General features: G+C 33.3%; 2 protein-coding genes across 18 annotated transcripts in view; one reads left to right on the plus strand and one right to left on the minus strand.

The window, feature by feature from the left end:
* Positions 1 to 19,001, minus strand: part of LOC124956851 — a 72,392-nt gene extending 53,391 nt beyond the window's left edge. For 3 of the 14 annotated variants that reach the window (XM_047513255.1, XM_047513272.1, XM_047513281.1), the window contains exons 1-7: positions 18,115 to 19,000; positions 17,499 to 18,004; positions 12,915 to 14,252; positions 10,892 to 11,034; positions 10,579 to 10,738; positions 10,102 to 10,336; positions 9,375 to 9,487 (exon numbers count right to left, since the gene is read on the minus strand). In XM_047513255.1, the coding sequence (XP_047369211.1) occupies positions 9,375 to 9,487; positions 10,102 to 10,336; positions 10,579 to 10,738; positions 10,892 to 11,034; positions 12,915 to 13,135 (872 nt within the window). In that variant the 5' untranslated portion in view covers positions 13,136 to 14,252; positions 17,499 to 18,004; positions 18,115 to 19,000. Of the gene's footprint in view, positions 1 to 9,374; positions 9,488 to 10,101; positions 10,337 to 10,578; positions 10,739 to 10,891; positions 11,035 to 12,914; positions 14,312 to 17,498; positions 18,005 to 18,114 lie in introns of all 14 variants that reach the window. The other 11 variants (XM_047513249.1, XM_047513265.1, XM_047513239.1 and 8 more) reach the window with 10 other exon arrangements.
* On the plus strand, positions 4,540 to 9,548 carry LOC124956907 (prolyl 3-hydroxylase OGFOD1). Of its 4 annotated transcripts, none has more exons than XM_047513309.1 (3): positions 4,540 to 4,900; positions 4,972 to 5,087; positions 5,278 to 9,548. In XM_047513309.1, the coding sequence occupies exon 3, from the start codon at positions 5,887 to 5,889 to the stop codon at positions 8,035 to 8,037; it is 2,151 nt and encodes a 716-aa protein (XP_047369265.1). In that variant the 5' UTR covers positions 4,540 to 4,900; positions 4,972 to 5,087; positions 5,278 to 5,886; the 3' UTR covers positions 8,038 to 9,548. The 4 variants fall into 4 exon arrangements, with proteins under 4 accessions (XP_047369265.1, XP_047369284.1, XP_047369275.1 ...); XM_047513328.1 differs by having other exon boundaries at positions 5,281 to 9,548; XM_047513319.1 differs by having other exon boundaries at positions 4,540 to 5,087.
* Positions 19,002 to 19,153: the final 152 nt, after the last annotated feature.

A 19,153-nucleotide genomic window follows, 5' to 3' on the forward strand; every position in this document is an offset into this window, starting at 1 on the left:
TTTCTTTTAAAATTTATTACGAGATAGAGGAAAAGTAGGTTTTGCGAAATTTCGAATACAATTATGTTATCGCACGTTAATCAAATGTGTGAAAACTTCGAGAACGATCTTATTTCTTTTTTTTTTTTGCTTTTTCTTTTTCTTTCGTTTTTATTACAAGACAGCGAAGAATATGCCTTGAAAATATTTTTGAAGGGATCGTAAAGATATCGTCGCTCGAACGACGAGAAGCCAACGATAAAAGAAATAATCCATGGCAATCAGCTCGTTACCGGACGGAACATTGTTGGAACACTTTAGAAGGAACACGATTCTCGGACAGCTGCGCGTTCGTGCTCGCGATACTCAACGACTTTACTTGCCATTAAGTCATTAAAAAAAAAAAAAAAAAAAAAAAAAAAAAAAAAAAAAAAAAAAAACTCACTTGAATCTTTACAATAATGTTTATAGACCATTAAAAAAAAAAAAAAAAGGAAAAAAAAAAGAGAGAAAAAAAAGGAAATGAATACACCCACGAGTTTAATATACGAGCGCATAAGAATTCCTAAATATATTTAAATACGCGTATATGATATACGTGTTACGTGTATATGTTCATGTGTGTGTATGTATCTATATATATATATATATATATACATATATATTGATTACGAATAGAGGGTAAAGAAAGAAATGGCAAGGACGTTAAAGACGTATCATCTCAAAGATCATAAAAACGTCTCGCTTAAAGTTAAGTAAATTAGTAAGAGACACTATCGTTGTGTCGTCGGATCGTTACATCGATAAAATATCGATATCTAAGTTCGTCGATTTAAAATGGCAAATCCGTTACGGAATAACCGTTACATACTTACAAGACTTATCGAGAGAGAGAGAGAGAGAGAGAAAGAGTGAGAGAGAAAAAAGCAAAAGGCACTTTAATCCACAGGGAGTCGATGACCGTTAAAGTCGCACTAACGCGATTAAGTATGGCCGTCGTTGTATTATGCACGTCGTATAAGTTACGTCCTGAATGTCATCCCGAAATGACCGAACGAACGGGGGAAAAGAAAGAAAAAAAAGGAAAAAAAAAAAAAAAAAAAAATATACATAACAAAACAAAAATAAACGGACATAAAAAGAAATGATAAGCAATGTTACGTTACGAAGTGAATAACAACAACAACAATAATAAAAAAGAGAGAGCAAAACGAAAGCGTCGAAAAAAAAAAGACAAAAAAAAAAAAATAAATTTTTTAAATGTAAAAAAGTAAAAAAATATTTTTTAACAAACAAACGGTCAATGTTACTCCGTACGATTCTTGTCTCTTGTTCACTCACTCGTACACACGTAATATACCCTGCAAACTTCGAGCAAGGAATGATGCCGTTCGAAGGCGTTACGGCAACCTGCTCCATCGTCATCGTCAACGCGCGCGAGCGCTCTCTCTCTCTCTCTCTCTCTCTCTCTCTCTCTCTCTCTCTCTCTCTCTCTCTCTCTCTACTTCAATATAGTAGAAAAGGAAACGCGTTCGACACATTTTTCGAACGAAGAGACCACCACTGTTCTTTAAACGTACCGTTAACGTGATCACTCATAACTTTATTTTACTTGCGAATGTAACAAAATTTAAAAATATATACATGTATATGTGTACGTAATTTATGCGTACGTATATACATATATATATATATATATATATATATATATATATATACACAGATACATATGTCATCGTTGTTGTGTCATCGATCAAACTTCAAATTGCCAAGTTTTCCTAACGAGTCCGACCGGCTTTTTCATCGTCTCGCGTGTGTGCGTGTGATTACGTTAAGCGCGTATTTATTCGCTAGAAAAATCTGACGTAACGAATCCATTTATGCATTATCTTTAAATTTAAGTTAAGGTGAAACTCCCGGAAGTGGATTTATTTCATTTCTACGTTACGTTTCGCGCTGATAATTAAAATTTTAATTCTTTATCTGACTTAAACGAAATTAATTCGATTCTTAACACTTTGCTATCTTGGATTTTTTTTCTTTTTTTTCTTTTTTCTTTTTTCTTTTTTTTTTCCCCCAATGCGTATATTTTCAAAACAAATTATATAAGGTAAGAATTACGGTATTATATTTACGTTGTTAAGTACGACGTAAAGTATTATTTTATTCACATCGAAATTTAATCTTTAATAAGATCATTATAACGAATTCGTAATTTAATTATTCAAGATCATTCAAAGCAAATTATACAGAGTAAAAAATTATAATACTACGTATTATACTTATATCGTCATATAATCATGTTACTCATATCAAAATTTAATCTCGATAAGATTATTAACGAATTCGAAAGCTTTCATCCTATCTATGATCTAATTTTTGTTTGTACTCAAAGAAAAAAAAGAAAAAAAAAAAAAGTGATAATATTACAATTACATCAATCTAATATAATTACATTATAGATTGATCTATAATTTATTAATTTAATAACGTATAGGAAAAAAAAAAATTATTGGATATAAAGTAGAAATTAATAAATATTTCGTTGGCAATAGGACGAAATTCTAAAAAAAAAAAAAAAGAAAAGAAAGAAAAAAAAATAGAAAAAAAGAAAGAAAAAAGACAAAAAAAAATAGGAAGAAAAATATTTATATAAAAGATATGAGAACGAACGTGCGACAGCAAGGTCATGTGAGATCTTGTAAAATATTAGACAAATGTAAATATATATTTTTTTTTTGCGATCGAAAATATACGATCAATTCAAACGTAAAGTTTCTTATAAAGTATTTAGTAATAGTGGCATACATTTTCATCGTTAATGCATTTCCATGTTCTTCCTGTACGTGTAGGTGAAAGCGAGCAGGAAAAGCGACGTTCCGAGAGAGACGACGTCGTTGATATCGGAGATTCGAGAAACGCGATGTGCACTTTTTCTTTTTCTTTTTTTTTTTATTTTTTTCTTTATTTATTTATTTTTTTTTCTTTTCTTTTATCTGTGCATTCCAATTACATTACGGAATTAAAATATTTACATTAAATCAATCAGAATAACGGTTGACGATTAATTTCTTCACTTCCAAAAATAAAGATCATTATCGTTTATTTTATTCGATGATTAATTAAATCGATGTAACGAAAACATGACTGACAAACCGCATTGCTTTATATATATATATATATATATTTTTTTTTTTTTAAATTAAAAGTAACACACACACAGTAAATAATCAAATAATTTTTCTTCCGTTTGTTTTTTTTTTTTTTTTTTTTTTTTTTTTTTTTTTTATTAATTTTTTTGTAATAACTAAAAATGTTTCTTCAAACGAAGCAAAGTAATTAAATAAATAATAACTTCGAGATACGACGAGTCCATTGAATGTTTAAAATCTTTTCTTTTCTTTATTATTTGTTTTTCTTTTTTTTTTTTCTTTTTTTGTTTTTATATAAACACGCAAGTACTTTGAATTTGCTATTTAAAAGAAAATCGATCGAACGATTGAATTCAAGTAGATTATTTCTCTCTCTCTCTCTCTCTCTCTCTCTCTCTCTCTCTCTCTCTCTTTTAATACAATAACTTATACAGAAAATGGCCTAATCGTTCGAACGTTGAATTTTATAAAGATCGATTGAATTACAATTAGATTATTAGCTTGAGAATCCATTATAGTACATATAATACCTACAAATATAAGTAAATAAAAAAAGATAGAAGACGTAGGTCATTAGGTCGTAAAATCGATGATGTAACTGGTCGACTAAATGAAAATATTTTTAAAATACGAAAGGAATATATGCTTTTGGGAGGAAAGTTCCATTCAAGGTCAAGACTTATAATGCCGAAAGGCGCGCGCCGCATATGTCTGTATATGTATGTGTGTGTGTGTGTGTGTGTGTGTATATATATATATATATATACATATCTGTACGAGCCGGCTTTCGATCGACTCGAAGCGAGAAAAAGCTAACGTTTTTCGCATTTCATCGATGAACTTGGACACACATATACATACACGTAAATACGTATGTACGTATTTATGAAACGTATGATATGCCTTACGTGAATTTACATTACTTTAAACTATTATCGATGATGTCCTTAGAAAATGTCGTATATCGTCGAAAGAACGAGAGAAAGATGGATGATATGAAAGAAATGTAAAAAGGATCAGAGAAGGAAAGAGAAAGAGATAGTCAGATATATGTAGATAGAGAAAGAGAGAAAGAGAGAGAGAGAGAGAATTAGAAATAGGTTTTGGGTTTAAAGAAATCTATTATCTCGTTGTCTTACGAGTGATATATTTTTCGAAGAAAAATGATCGATCGTAAATAATCGTTCGTACGAAAGACGGAAAGGAAAGATTTGTATGAACGTCGTAAAGGATGATTGATGAAAAAAAGAAGAGAATATATCGTTCGATGATTGAAATAAAAAGAATTTATTTTTATGGGAAGTTTAACCTTACGTATATGCTAAATCCATGCGTGCATGTATCATTTTCTCTCTCTCTCTCTCTCTCTCTCTTTCTATCGTGCGATGGTGTCGCGTTTAGAAGAAGTTATTACATAGCTCAGTTTTTACTCACGTATGCGTGCGAGATTTGCTTTCCGGTCTCCAGCTTTTTGGCCTTTGGCTTAATCTTCTCTAACGTTCGATTTCACGATATCAAAGTTGGTCGCGCGCGACGACGTCTCACTTTGTAGAATTTAGCGGCGAGGGTGTGCCCCGAATTTCCATGCGGATCAACGGCGTAACGTCAAACGCGTAACGCTGCCGCCATCTTGGCACCAAAGCGCCGCCGACAGTGTCGCCAAGCGGTCGAAGATCGTATCAAATCGTCGCCATGAATAATACGGCGCACTTTTCGAATTTATACTTGAGCAAATGTAAACCGTGGAACAGTGAAAAAGCGAATTGGAAGTGGGTGCCGAGTATTCGAGTATACATCCCTGTCTCTCTCTCTATATCTCTCTCTCTCTCTCTTCGATCAGGTTAATGTTTTCAACTACGACGATACCGACGAGTCACATTCGTTAGAAGAAGACTGTGTGATACGTGAGGACGAATCTGGTACTCTCTCTCTAAATTTGGATACGCTTTCTAATAGGTAATATCATCGAATATACGTACATATTCGTATTATTTAAAGATTCTAACTCTTAGATAATCATTTATCAAACGAATTCTCGTTAATCGTTTAATATTTTAATGAGCTTTATGATCGATCTTTTTTCTTTTTTTTTTTTCCCCTATTTTTTTTTCTTTTTTTTTTTTTTTTTTCCCCCTTTTCTTTCCAGAAGACGCATGTGAGTTGGACGACCACGTGGACCGAATCCATCGAAAAAACAATTCTCCCGTATCCCTACAGTAAGATTTTACAACTACGAAATTACGAAATATCATTTTCGTGAGATTATGCGTTATTTTTCTCTACTTGATGATTAATCGGTGAGAATTAGATATAAAGAAATGTATATGTAAGTGTAATTGTAAATCGCAATAACGTGAACGGATTTATACGAATTTACGTGTGTTATATTATGTGTGAGGAATGAGCTAGTGCAAAACAATAGAAAAAAAAAAAAGAAAAAAAAAATATATATATATATATATGTGTGTGTATGTATGTTATGTGTATATAAATATATATATATATATATATATGTATATATACATAGGATTATTAAAAAGTATTATTGTGTATAAGAAATGTGATATAGTTTGAATTTTAACGATACTTTTAAATCCTTTAAAAAATTTCTTAACATCTATTATACTGCGTGAGAAAATTAAATACTGCCAGATTGTTTTGAAGGTAATGCGTGAACAGAAAATAGTTAGTACTTTTTACAAAGGGAACTAACTGGAAATTTTTCAATTTGAATGAAGAAGGTCATTATCTAATCATGTCGAATAAAAATATATTGGATGAAGAACCTATGAAGAAAAGACTGAGGCATCGCATTATATCGGATCATATTTATAATGAAGAATTTGAGGAATTAGTTAGCAAAAATTGGAGCTGCCATAACGAGATTAAGAACAATAATCTTGAAGTTATATCAACACCTTTTAGGGTTTGTAAAATATCAAATTTTCTTGCTAACGAGGATTTTATAAATGAACTAAAAAATGAATTATTAGATGTCAAATATCGAAGAAATATTCTCGACCTGTATCAGTTTGAACAATCAGATGACCTTGAATTTGTGGATAAACCAAATGTACAACTTTTATACGCAGCTTTTCAGATCGAGATTGCCATGTGGATGGAACGAGTTACAAGAATTCCTTTGAACAACAAAATCTCAATGTCGAGCTCGTGTTACTGTAATACAGATTACTTGCTTTGCCATGACGATAATATGGGTGAAAGAAGAATTGCATATATATTATATCTTTCAAAAAATTGGATTGCAGAGGACGGAGGAACCTTGGATTTATTTGATACCGATGAAGATGGATTGCCTCAAAACGTAGTACGGTCCTTGATACCAGAATATAATTCGCTAGTATTTTTTGAAGTTATGGATACATCTTTTCATCAAGTCTCAGAGGTGATTTCCACTGAGAGAACTCGTTGGTCGCTCAATGGTTGGTTCGAAGGTTCGTTAAGACAGAGTAATAGACTGCCAAGACCTATTTTATTTTGTAAATATACTGAACCAATGGATATGGAAATAAAATTAGAGTCATGGGTTAGGGGTTGCTATCTTGAATCCAAAATGATTGACGATATTCAGAAGGAAGTTGAAGTAGAATCTTATGCATTTCTTTCCAGTTTTTTCATAGAAGATGTATATAATAAACTTTCAGCAGAGATCACCTCTGAAAGTATTTCTTGGGAAAAAGTTGGTCCTGCTGATGTAAGAAATTATGAGGTAGCTGACGAGAATACTTTGCCAGCATTATTGAAAAGTTTCTGTGATATATTTAAGTCTAAGATTATATTTAGACTTCTCAGAAATTATACAGAATTAGATCTTGTATCGATGAAACCAGATATGAAACCAAAAATGACTATGGAATTGCAAAGATGGTCGCAAGGTAGTTACACATTGATTACTGACAGATTGAAAAACAAAAGTAACGAAGAGGAAAATCAAATGGAGGAGAAAGTGTCCGATACAAAAAATAAAAGTAAAAAATCATTGGATGGAAAAGACATTAAGGAAAAAGAACTAATGGAATCTTTCACCAGTACTGACAGCAAATGTTCTATACAATCTACTAGTGATAATAAAAATTCTTTTAAAAGCAAAAATTCCATATCCATGGAATTCAATAATGACAATAAATCTTCTAAAAATAACAAAGATTCTACATCTAAACAATTTATTACTAAATCATGTAAAACTAATAAAGATTCTAAGTCTAAGCGATCCGATAGTAAAAGTAAAAAGAGTACAGATAGCTCTAAAAAAGAGGCATATAAATCAGAAAATTTGGAATCTTCTAAGAGTAGCGAGGATTCCCAATCTACAAGATGTAGTTGTAGCAATAAAATAATAGGTACCACGTGTAGATATTGTAGCACACTTTTCAGCGATAAAGAATATGAGGACATTGAAGAAGAAGAAGTGCCAAAGTTAAAAAAGAAAAAGTATAAGAAAGTTAGACCAAAGAACGTAGAATCGCAAACTTCGTCATCTGGATTAGAAAATTCACCTTCTAGTTTTTATGATATACTTGATAGAAGTGATTCTGATGAAGTATCTGACATTGGTGATTACCTTTCGGATCCCTCTGATTACGATATGGAATCACAAAATGAAATGATGGAAGAAGAGGAGGAAGAAGATGAAGATGAAGAAGAAGAAGATGAAGAAGGTACTCTTGATGTTATCGTTCAATTTCATACCGCTAATTTATCACAAGAACAAACGATAGATTATGTTCACCCAAATGAAAAAGAAGGTTCATTGATTCATATACCACCGAAAGATAATCATCTGTGTCTCATTTATAAAACTTTGAGTGTCAGTCGTGTTCACAAATATATCAATCAATATTGCAAAGGTTATTTCTACAATTTAGTATGTACGTATTGCGAGTAGTATTATTCATGGTGAAAACCCATCCTCAAAATCTTTTTTGGCGGCCATTGTACATTCGATGCGTCGTTCAAGTAAAAGAAATTTGTTTTTATTTTGAAAGGAAATATATATTGATTGTACAGTGAATGAAATTTAATCGAGGAGATGAAAAATAACTTTTCGGGAAGATTATTAACTTGATTCATCGAAAGAAATATTTATCTTGCGAAAGAATTGTAATATAGTATTTGTATTAATAAAATTATCAGTATTTATGGGCATAAAATATTTCCTTTTACGTTTTTTTCTTTTTCTTTTATTTTCCTTTTTTTTCTTTTTTCTCTCTCTCTTTCCTTCTTCTTTTTTTCTTTTTTTTTCTTCTCTCATAAGAATTATTGTACCTCGTGTTTTAATTATTTTCTTTACTTTGACAATTCAATCATACAAACGTGATAATATTTCATACGACGCGAGTTATTATTTAGCTAACACATCTAAGGTGTGAAAATTAAGATCACAATGCAGAAGGAAACATTCGCAATTATTTATTAAGTGCAGCATATACATAATCTAATAGAGATTAAGATATACAAAGTGGTGAAGGTTTTTATTTCGGATAGAGAGATCATGCATAATGTGAATGGAAAGATGCAGAGCGTGATGTATGTGCTGCTTGTATGTGCTGCTTGTATGTGCTGCTTGTATGTGTGTGTGCGTGTGGATGTAAGAAAGAAAAGTTTCGTACATTATATATGACATTGTTAATTAACAATTATCAGGCATTAATTAACTTTCTATCGGTTAATGCAAACGTTAAGATGAGACTATTAAAATGTTTATATTATTGAAACTTTTCTTCTTTTATACTTTGAGATAAAAAAAAAAAAAAAAAAAAAATAAAAAAAAAAAGAAATGTGGAATGAGTTGTAAGTAAAACAAAAGGAAGAGAAAAAAAAAAGAAACAAGGAAAAAGAAATAGATAAGAAGAATAAACGATTAAATCGTTACTCTTGTTACGAAAAATGGGAGGAAAAAAAGAAAACAAAAAGAGGGAGAGAGAGAGAGAGAGAGAGCGAAAAAAAAGAAACGTAATAATTTCAATTGTTCTAAAGTTTTATAATTACGAATCATTTCTATATAAGGAAACAAAATCAAGGAAGGATTGTGCATGATATTGTACGTACGTCATACGATAGGTTTATTCTCATACGACATACGTCGATTAATCTGATATTAAAAAAATTACAAGATCCGAAATAAATTCGGTACTTCGAAAGGTATGAATGAATGGATGGATGGGTGGGTGGGTGTGTGAGAAAGGAGAAAAAGTAAAAGAAAAAGAAAAAGAAAAAGCTTACGCTGTATGGATGCAGTCGTTACGATCGATGTTGTTGGATTCCTGGACTTGAAAGGTCGGATGATGATGTGGCACGATTTGATCTTCGTTATCGTTCGTAGATTTCGTAATGACCTGATAGGTACAAAAAAAAAAAAAAAAAAAAAAGAAAAAAAAAGAAAAAAGAAAAACAAAATATTACAATTGCAAAAGAGTCTGTCAGAGCGATCAGAAACGAAAGAAAGAAAGAAAGAAAGAAAGAAAGAAAGAAAGAAAAGAATAAATAAAAGAAATTCTCGAAGAATATTTTAAAAGATCCGAGAGGACTGATCAACGGATAATAATAAAACGTCTATGGATATTTTCTACTTGCATAATCTTTCATCTTATTTTATTAAACGAACAAAACCGGAAATCGTTAACGGGCACGCCCTCGACAACGTTTCGTTCCGTATGACTTCTTCTCGTCTAAGAGGAGTCCGCCTTAAGTGACGTCAACGTTATTATTACTAATTTAAGATCGATCGATCGTTATTATTACGAAAATTCTTTTATATGACCGTAATAATGATAATAAATTATAATAATAATAATAATAATAATTATAATTATTATTATTATTATAATCATCATTATCATCGTCATCATTATAACCATTATAATAATAATTTTCAAAGATCATTGATTTCTATAGTATACTATTCTCGTGATACGTATATGATCGACGTTGATGTACGGAGTAATACTACCTGAGAAGTAGAAGCGATTCCTGCCATTCGTTTTCTCAGCTCGTTCAATTGTAATTCCTGTTGAAAACTCAAGTCACTCTCTTGGGACTCCTCTCGTTTGGTGGCATCGATCGATTCCGTCGAATATTCTACTTGGACCCATGGACAGATAGTCGGTGATGATTGCAAGGATCCTTTGCTTCCGGGTCGTGATAAACGAGGTGAGAGTCGTCTAAGTAGCGATACGAGTTTAGATCTAAAACAAAAAAAAAAGAAAAGAAAAAAAGTAAAAAGAAAATAAATAAATAAATAAATAAATATTTTTGATCCTCCATCTAGATGGAAGAGGTGACATGATATCGTCTTGGTAAGTTATATTGATACTTAGCTATACGTATTACATATCGAACCGAATGTACATGTATATATATATATATATAAATACTAAAAAAAAAAAAAAAAAAAAAAAGAAAAAAAAAAAAGTAAGAATCGACCTACTTGGTACTTGGCGTTTGAATATGATCAGAACCGATCGGAGTATTGGCAGAAAGTTGTTCAGCACTACGAGTGGCATTTCGCCAATGGAGCTTGTTGGAACCAAAAGTGACGGATCTTCCGACTCTCCAGTCTAAGCTACTGCTTTGTCGAGATTGTAGCCCTAAAAGGGAACAAAGTGTTAAATCGATATAATTGTATTCTACTTTCGTAAACTTTTTCCAATAGGAAATAATGAAACTTTATTTCTTTTTTATTTTATTTTTTTTTTTTTCTTTTCTTTTCTTTTTTTTTTTTCACAGAGAAAACATCAAACCTTGCTCATTTCCACTTTGTCCTAATCTCCAGTCCAATGAATTACTATTTCTATTCACGGTATAAATGTTATCACAGGATTTGGTTGCAAGGCATGTCGCATGATGACGACGTCTCAGCAGTCTCGATACTGGTCCCAAATTTCTATAAAAGGGAAAATAACGAGTTGTATAATATATATATATAATATGTTGAAAACGATCTTTTTTTCTCGCTTGTTTTTTTTTTTCTTGTTTTTCTTTCTTTTTTTATCAAATATTCTGTTAATTAATTTTTAAGATAATAATAAAAAAAAAAAAATAATAATAATAATAATAATAAGAAGAAGAATCAAATCACGCGTGTTCATTTTCTTTTATATGTCCAAAGATAATTCGTAAATTTATTTTGAAATATTTTAAGAAAGAGAAAGAGAGAGAAAGGGAAAGAAATTTTTTAGGGGACGTTACAGTCTGGTTGAGCCGAGACCAGACAGTCACTTCGATCGCTTATTTCGGCATTCATTCACGAAAGTACCGACCTACCCCAACACGACGCGTCTCGAAATTCTGTGTACTTCTCTTGTATCGCGGTACTCCTCTCAACCATAGCAACGCCACGTGCACCAAATATATATATACATATATATATATATTTTTTTTTTTTGCAGATATTCTGACGGAACCGTGAACAGCTTTTCCTAGAATCTATGTAGGTCGACTTTCATTCGTTCCGCTCGTCCGACTGGCAAAAACTGAAACTTCGACGACCGAATGAAAAATCTCACGTTCGAATATTTTATTTCCACTTCTTATTTTTATTTTTATTCCTTTTTTTTTTTTTTTTTTTTTTTTTTTTTCATTCACTTCGTCGTACGTTACACCCCGTCGTGCGATTAAAGATACTTTTCTTTTTTTTTTTATCTTTGGATTGTGTTAAAAGAATACTTTCAATAAACGAGAATAATATTCGTGATACTAATTGTCTTATGAATATTAAAAAAGAATGAAATGCTTCTTTTCTTTTTTTTTTTTTCCTTGTTTTTTTTTCTTTTTTTTTTTTTTCTTTTTTTTTTTTTTTTAGAAAGAATGTGAAATAAAATAAAAGATTCATCGTACAGTCGAGTTTGAGTAAAGGTTTACGTTGCGACATGCAATGACATTCCATTACATTGCAGCACGTGATAATGAATTCCTTTGTATCTATCCGTTCTTAAAAGGTCATGAAAAAGAAAAGAAAAAAAAAAAAAAAAAAAAAAAAAATATCAAGTGGGCATATCGATTGCGTAAAACATTTTAACGTTCGATTTAAAAAGCAAAGGCAAATTAAAGGCAATGCCTCTAAATCGTGTAATAAATAAAATTAATTCTTTTCCCGTTTGTTTGTTTGTTTGTTTAATTCATTCTTTCTTTCTTTTTCTTTTCCTTTTCCTATTCTCCTTTTTTTTTTTTTTATCGCAATCCCAACTTCGTGAATTTAAAAAAAAAATTCCCTATCGATATTAAGTAAATGGAAAAAATTAAAAGAGAATTTTTAATTGTTGCATAAAAAGAAGGGGGGAAAAAAAATAAGAAGTAGAAGAAGAAAAAGAAGAATTAAAACTATTCAATTATCGGCACGGTTTACGCACAACTCTTACATGCACTATTACAATGCATAAAATTTCCGTAATGAAAGACCAAGAAATTTTACCGTGTCGGAATTTGTAATTCTAATTAGACGCTTTCGAAATAATAAACATAAGACTTTATTGTATGATGGCCGAGAGTTTAATTCGATCATATTAATGGGCGAAACTTTACGACGCATGCGGCATACTCAGCGCGCTTTGCGCTAATTCGACCTGAATTCCCTTTTTAGGAATTCGCGATATTCGTGGGACTAAGAACATTAAGGGACGTGAATATCGACGTGCAGCGACGAGATAAAAACAGAAAAAAACAAAACAAAAAATGAACAATAAAAGAAAAATAAAACAAAAAGGAAGAGCGAGAGAGAGAGAGAGAGAGAGAGAGAAAGAAAAAAGAAAAACACTTGCGACTTACTTTTTAAATTTCCTCGTGTATTCGATCGGTGGTTTGGTGTCGCAAACGACGGGTTTCGTTGTTTCCGATTCCGGGCAATAAATTCCAACTCTGACGTGACTATAAGCAGCACGTAATTGCACCCCATCCAATGGGCGAAAGTTTCGCCGTTCGATGGATGAGACACGTACGATTTCGATCTTTGGCCGTGCTTCGATACTTTTCCTTTCCATTATAATCATCGAATTTTCATTAACACACAAGAATGATACACGATAAAATCAAAATATTAGGATATAATTGATCGCATACGAAAAAAAATGTCGACGTTTACACATCGATAATCTCTTCTTTTCTTTTCTTCTTTTATTTCTACTTCCTTCTAAGAGATGATCTCGAATGGTCCTCTTTTGTTTTGATTTTGTGTGTGTGTCTGGATTTTTTGTTTGTTGTGTTTAAGCGTGTATTTATTCAAAAGTAGTAGCAGTAGTTGGCGCTCGCCTTATATCACGAAGGTGTACAGTTGGCACGTTGCGAATAAATCTGCGCTATGAAAACCGCTATTCTCTTCTTCTTCCTCCTCCTCCTTCTCTTCTTTTTCTTTTTTTTTCTTCTTCTTTTTCTCTCTTACAAAGACGCGTAACGTTTCTCTTCTTCCATCTCCTTCCCCTTCTTTTTCTTCTTTCCCACCCTTCGTCGTCGCTACCGTTGCTAATGCTTCTTCCTTCTCCTTCTCCTTTTCTTCTTCTTCGTCTTCTTCTTCTGCTTCTTCTTCTTCTCTTCTTTTGCCTTCTTCTTCTCCACGTCGAGTAGAAAAAAATGTACGGGTCACGTTCATTCATCCACAGGGACGACTTGTCGTCGTAATTATCTCGTAGCGTGATCTTGTTTGACGTGCGCCAACACGCACGTCAACGCGCACGCGCTCTCGATCTCATACATTATTATGTCTCACTATTTTTCCAACACAACAAATATATATATATATATGTGTGTGTATATGTGTGTGTGTGTGTGTGCGCGTATGTAACACAACAACACTATTGCACGATGATTTCATTAGACTCGTATAAACTTCACTCCTTTAGATTTTTTTTTTCTTTATTTACAACGTAATATATATATCTTTCTCTCTCTGTTTTTCTGTCTGTCTCTCTGTCTCCGTCTTTACCGTTTTGTCGACAAGATCGAAGATTATCTTTTTACAATGTCCATAGCCGTTCTCTTATCCAACTGTCTTATCGTAATGTAAGTAAACATTGTCGAGCGGCGATTAAAGTCTTATATGTAAGCAAGTACATACGTATTTCATGTTGTAATATAACGTATCCAATTGATTTCACTAATTTTATCATTTTTCTTCGTATGTCGTAAAAAAAAATATATATATATATATATATATATATCATTTACTCGCACTAACGACACAAAAAAACACGTAGAAAAGGGATATAACGTTGAACACTTAAACGAATCGAATTAAATATTACGATTCGTAAAACTTCTCGTGTACGGAAAACGTTTCGTTCGATAAATCAGTTTTCATCATTTACGGTTGAATTTTTACGCGTTGCGTGGTAAAACAAAAAAAAAAAAGACCACGATTAAAGGTCGAAGGGTAAATTCTCGAAATAGAAAATAAATGGACGGATGTATATCGACGAAAATAATCGATTTTGTTTAAAGCAAGGATTTCTTTTTTTTTATTCATTATATATACATATATATATATATATATATATATATATATATATATATATATATATATATATACAATGATGTGTGGGTGTGCGTATCTTTCTCTCTCGTCGTTTGACGCGTCTGTGAGATCGCAAGATCGCAATTAGTGGGAGTGGTCCCTGAAGAGAGCTCGATGGCTTAATTAAATTACGCAGAGAGAGAGAGAGAGAGAGAGAGAGAGAGAGAGAGAGAGAGAGAGAGATAAAGATAAAGATAAAGATAAAGAGCAAAGGAAGATAGTTATCATACGCTTGTCGTAGTCGAGTTTGAAGGAAGCAATTCGAGAAGACGAGACATCATTACAGATTGAAGAAAAAAAAGGATTGAAGAGTCTTTAGCTGATTCCAATTGAATCAAATCAAGTTTCAATTTAGTCGAATATTTTCTTTCTTTTTTTTCTTCCATTGCCTTTTTTTTTTTTTTTTGTTTTTGGACTATCATTCGTAATACAAACATACATATATATATATATAAAATTATTTAGAAATAAGCTTGGTGGTTTTTTATTTTGTTTAAAAAAAAATAAAAAAAGTAAATAAGAAAATAAAGAATAAAAATCATTTTTTTTTCTCGTTGTTCCCTACAGAAGAAAAAGAAGAAGAAGAAGAAGAAGAAGAAGAAGAAGAAGAAGAAGAAGAAGAAGAAGAAGAAGAAGAATTAGAAGAAGAAGAAGAAGAGAATGATGGCCTTATCCTCGGGCCACTCGATATCCCGTTTTATATTTCGAGATGGGTCGATACTTCTCTCCGTGACAAGTAACACGGCAAAAGACAATGTAACGCGCACATATAGGGTCTATATTTAACGTCCTGGTGGTACTTGGCATACTCTCTTTTAAAATATTGTTGCGGAGAGATCGTCAGGGTCCTGGTGATACGACAGTGATAGAAAAATAGAGTCCGGAAAAAGAGAAGCTTTCCGTGGGACGATATTATTCCCGAATGGTATACAATGATCTAATGAAATTGTAATAATGAGATTTTTACGAAATAACAAGCGCATGTATGTATGTGTACGTATATATGCGTGTATATACGTGGGAAACGAAGATTCACTATCTATCGTTCGATCGTCTTCGTCATCGTCATTGTCATCGTCATCATTATCGTCATTGTTATCGTTTATACAATCACGTTTCTTATAGTTATTAATTCTACTATTACTAACACGTCTATATCGTTTTAAACGCGTGCACGCAGCTTCTCTCCTTCTATTGGCTATCCTTTGGCATCACACGTCGTTGCCTTTTTGGAGCGGTTAAGAAAAATGTGTAATTAAAGCGTGTCCGTATCTATACCTGTACGCGAGTATTATATAGATATATATATATATATATACATATATATATATGTATATATATATATATATATAAATACCACCGTCTTTCTCATCGATACGCTTTGACGATTAGAACCAGGTGGATTTCGAAATCAAACACTTTTCTTTCGACGAACATCCTTTCCATGTAAGTTCCGTAACATGTTCTATCGTTACGTTATAACTATGACACCTATCTAATAGACGCGCATATGATCCGCGTCTGGTTGAAAGAAAGGACGAACGGATAATATTATAAGAAAAATAGAAAAAAAAAAAAAAAAAAAAAAAAAAAATAAAAAAAAGAGCACGAAGAAAGAATAAGAAGAAGAAGAAGAAGAAGAAGAAGAAATAGAAGAAGAAAAATAGAGGGAAGAAGTAGAAGTAGAAATCGGAGACGGGTCGCGAACGGTAAAAGTCTCGGAAGAATGAAGAAGCTGCGTTTATCGAGTAAAAAAAACAAAGGTTGACACATCAAATGGCACGCGATATGAATGATAAAACTTGAAACACCGCGACGGATTCACTGATGCTCAACGAACACGCTTTCCTAAGCCTCACGTTGCTATTGTGTTTGCATGCGTCGAACCGCATACGCTCCTATGCTCTGCTAGTTTCTCTCTCTCTCTCTCTCTCTCTCTCTCTCTCTTTCTCTCTCATTCTATCCCTCTCCTTCCTCTTTTTTTTTCCTCCCTTTTGTTTAATCTCTTGTGTGGTGAATATAACGGAGCGGTTGAGCACGAAGAATCCCGTCTATTCTTTTTCTCCTGCTTAATCGACGCTCGTTATCGAGCGATAACGTATTTAAACGTAAATCATATTTGAAAGTCATATAAATGATTTCGAAAAAATATATCTTTTGCGTCTGACTGTTCGAAGAGAGAGAGAGAGAGAGAGAGAGAGAGAGAGAGAGAGAACAAATCAAAAAAAGGGAAAAAAGAAAAAATCAGATCCCACGTTAATTCGTAATAAAGATTGGATCGTGATGAAGTAATTAAAAAAATTCTTGATAGAAAAATCTTCGAATTACGTTTCAAGTTTTATGGAAAGGATATTTGATTGGTTCACGTGTATGTTTTCGTCGTGGAAAGAATGAAAAAAGAAAAGAAAACAAAGAAGAAAAAATGGCGGGAAAAATGAGAGAAAGTAATGAAATAATAGAAACATTTTACTAAGCATATATAATATAGATGATCATTAGAACGGAGAGGTGTAATAAATCGGTCGATTGGTTAACTGTCTCCCTCTTTCTCTTTCCCTCTCTCTCTCTCTCTCTCTCTCTCTCTCTCTCTTTCACAGGGATTCGGCGGGAGGTTTCGCGCGTGCTCGAAAGCAGCTTCTCTGTTGGGTGGCCGATGGATGATGGACCGTAGTAGTTCCGCAAGCGGTAAGCAGCGACATATTAGTACTATAGGTGATAAAATGGAAAAGAAAAGAAAGAAAAAAAAAAAAGAAAACAGAAAAAAGAAAAGAAAAGAAAAAAGGAACAGAAAGAGTAAGCGGCAATAATCTGTAATAGCGGGTAAAGGATTAAGCGGAGCAACGTACCGTAGCTGTCTCGTTAAAAACTCTTGGCTCTATTAAATTCTTCTCTCTAGGAAGCACTCTCGTCTAAGAATTTCTGACCGAGGACGAACGAAACGGATCGTACGTCCTCCGTGAGTCTCGGAATATACATACGTACTACTTTAAAATAGCAACGACACACTTCGCGGACTCCCAACGCGACATCGTGAAGAGATTCTTCGTAGTCTCTGTTGCTGTTGGTAGATGTTGGTCGTCTCTTCTCTCTCTCTCTCTCTCTCTCTCTCTCTTTCTCTCTGTTACTCTTTTTCCTTTTAGCTCTCTTTATTTCACTCTCTTTATCTATCTTCTTCTTTTGCTCTTCAATCGTCGTTGGTTGCTGTCGTCTACGTTGTGATGTTGTGTCGTGTAGTGTCTTGTGAGAGAGATCCCGTGTCTACGTGTATGCGTGCGTGTTACGAGTTTGCGCGCGCGCTCGTTCGAGACAGGTGCGGTCGCGGAGGGTAGCCACGCGAGTCTCGGAGGGGCGTCTTCGTGGATTCGAATGCGTGGAAAAGGAAAAAAAAAAAAAAGAGAATTATATATATGTATGTGTGTGTGGGGTGTGTATGTGTGTACGTTTATATATATATATATATACCTGTGTGTATGTGTGTGTGTGTATATAAATATATGTCTCTCTTCTTTTGCACGCGACCGAACACGAACGTGAACCGAACTGGATGAGATGAACGAGACGGCAGACTAACTGATACCTCCTCTTTCCTCTTCTCTCCTCTTTACTCCTTCTAGACCTCCTCCTCCTCCTCCTCCTCTTCCACTTCTTTCTCCTCCTTCTCTTTTTCTTTTCCTTTCTCGCTTCCGCGTATTCTCGGAACAACCGCCACGCTCAAATCTCTTCCGCTCGCGCGTTCTTCCTTTCCTGCTACCGTCCGTTTCTCTTCTATTTCTTCTTCTATTCAATTCACTATCTATGTTCTTCTCTCTCTCTCTCTCTCTATTTATAAAGAGTCACAGATCGTGTTCGTACGACGATCTACTTCGATATCTTTCACTTGGCCCGGTGAATGAATTTTTTTTTTCCCCTTATATTTATATATTTCTTTCTTTTTATTATTATTATTATTATTATTATTATTATTTCTTCATTCCTTTATTTTTCGCGAATTAGAGAAAGAGAGAGAGAGAGAGAGAGAGAGAGAGAGAGAGAAAGGTAGAGAGAAAAAGAGATAGAAAAGTTATATGAAAGGACGAAAGGGAAAAAAGATAAGGGAGAAGCGAGATGATATAAAAGATATATTAGATCGTAATAGGATAAAAAGTGGTGTAGGTTGAAAAGAGAAAAGGAAGAGAGAAAAAAGAGAGAGACGACGACAGATCGTCGGTTCTCCCGGGCCTTGTCTCTCCCTTCGATCGAGACCACCCGCGGGATGCTGTCGACTACACTGCGTCGCGCGCGAGAAAGAGAGAGATGCTGTCGGCTTTAGAGACCCCTCCCTCTTCATCTCTCCTCGATCTCCTCCTCCTCCTCCTCCTCCTCCTCCTCCCAACCCGTCACCCTAAACTACCGTCTACTACTACTCACTGCTCTTGGACATGCGCGAATCCGCGCGCAACATCCATCCATCTCTTCTTTTTCTATACTTCCCGACTATACCTCTCTCTCTTTCTCTCTCTCT

Source organism: Vespa velutina, chromosome 1 (assembly GCF_912470025.1).
Source record: "Vespa velutina chromosome 1, iVesVel2.1, whole genome shotgun sequence".
Classification (NCBI taxonomy): domain Eukaryota; kingdom Metazoa; phylum Arthropoda; class Insecta; order Hymenoptera; family Vespidae; genus Vespa; species Vespa velutina.

Excerpts from the sequence above, each read along its gene's own strand:
- LOC124956907 (XM_047513319.1), top strand. The coding sequence starts at position 5,887 with ATGTCGAATAAAAATATATTGGATGAAGAACCTATGAAGAAAAGACTG.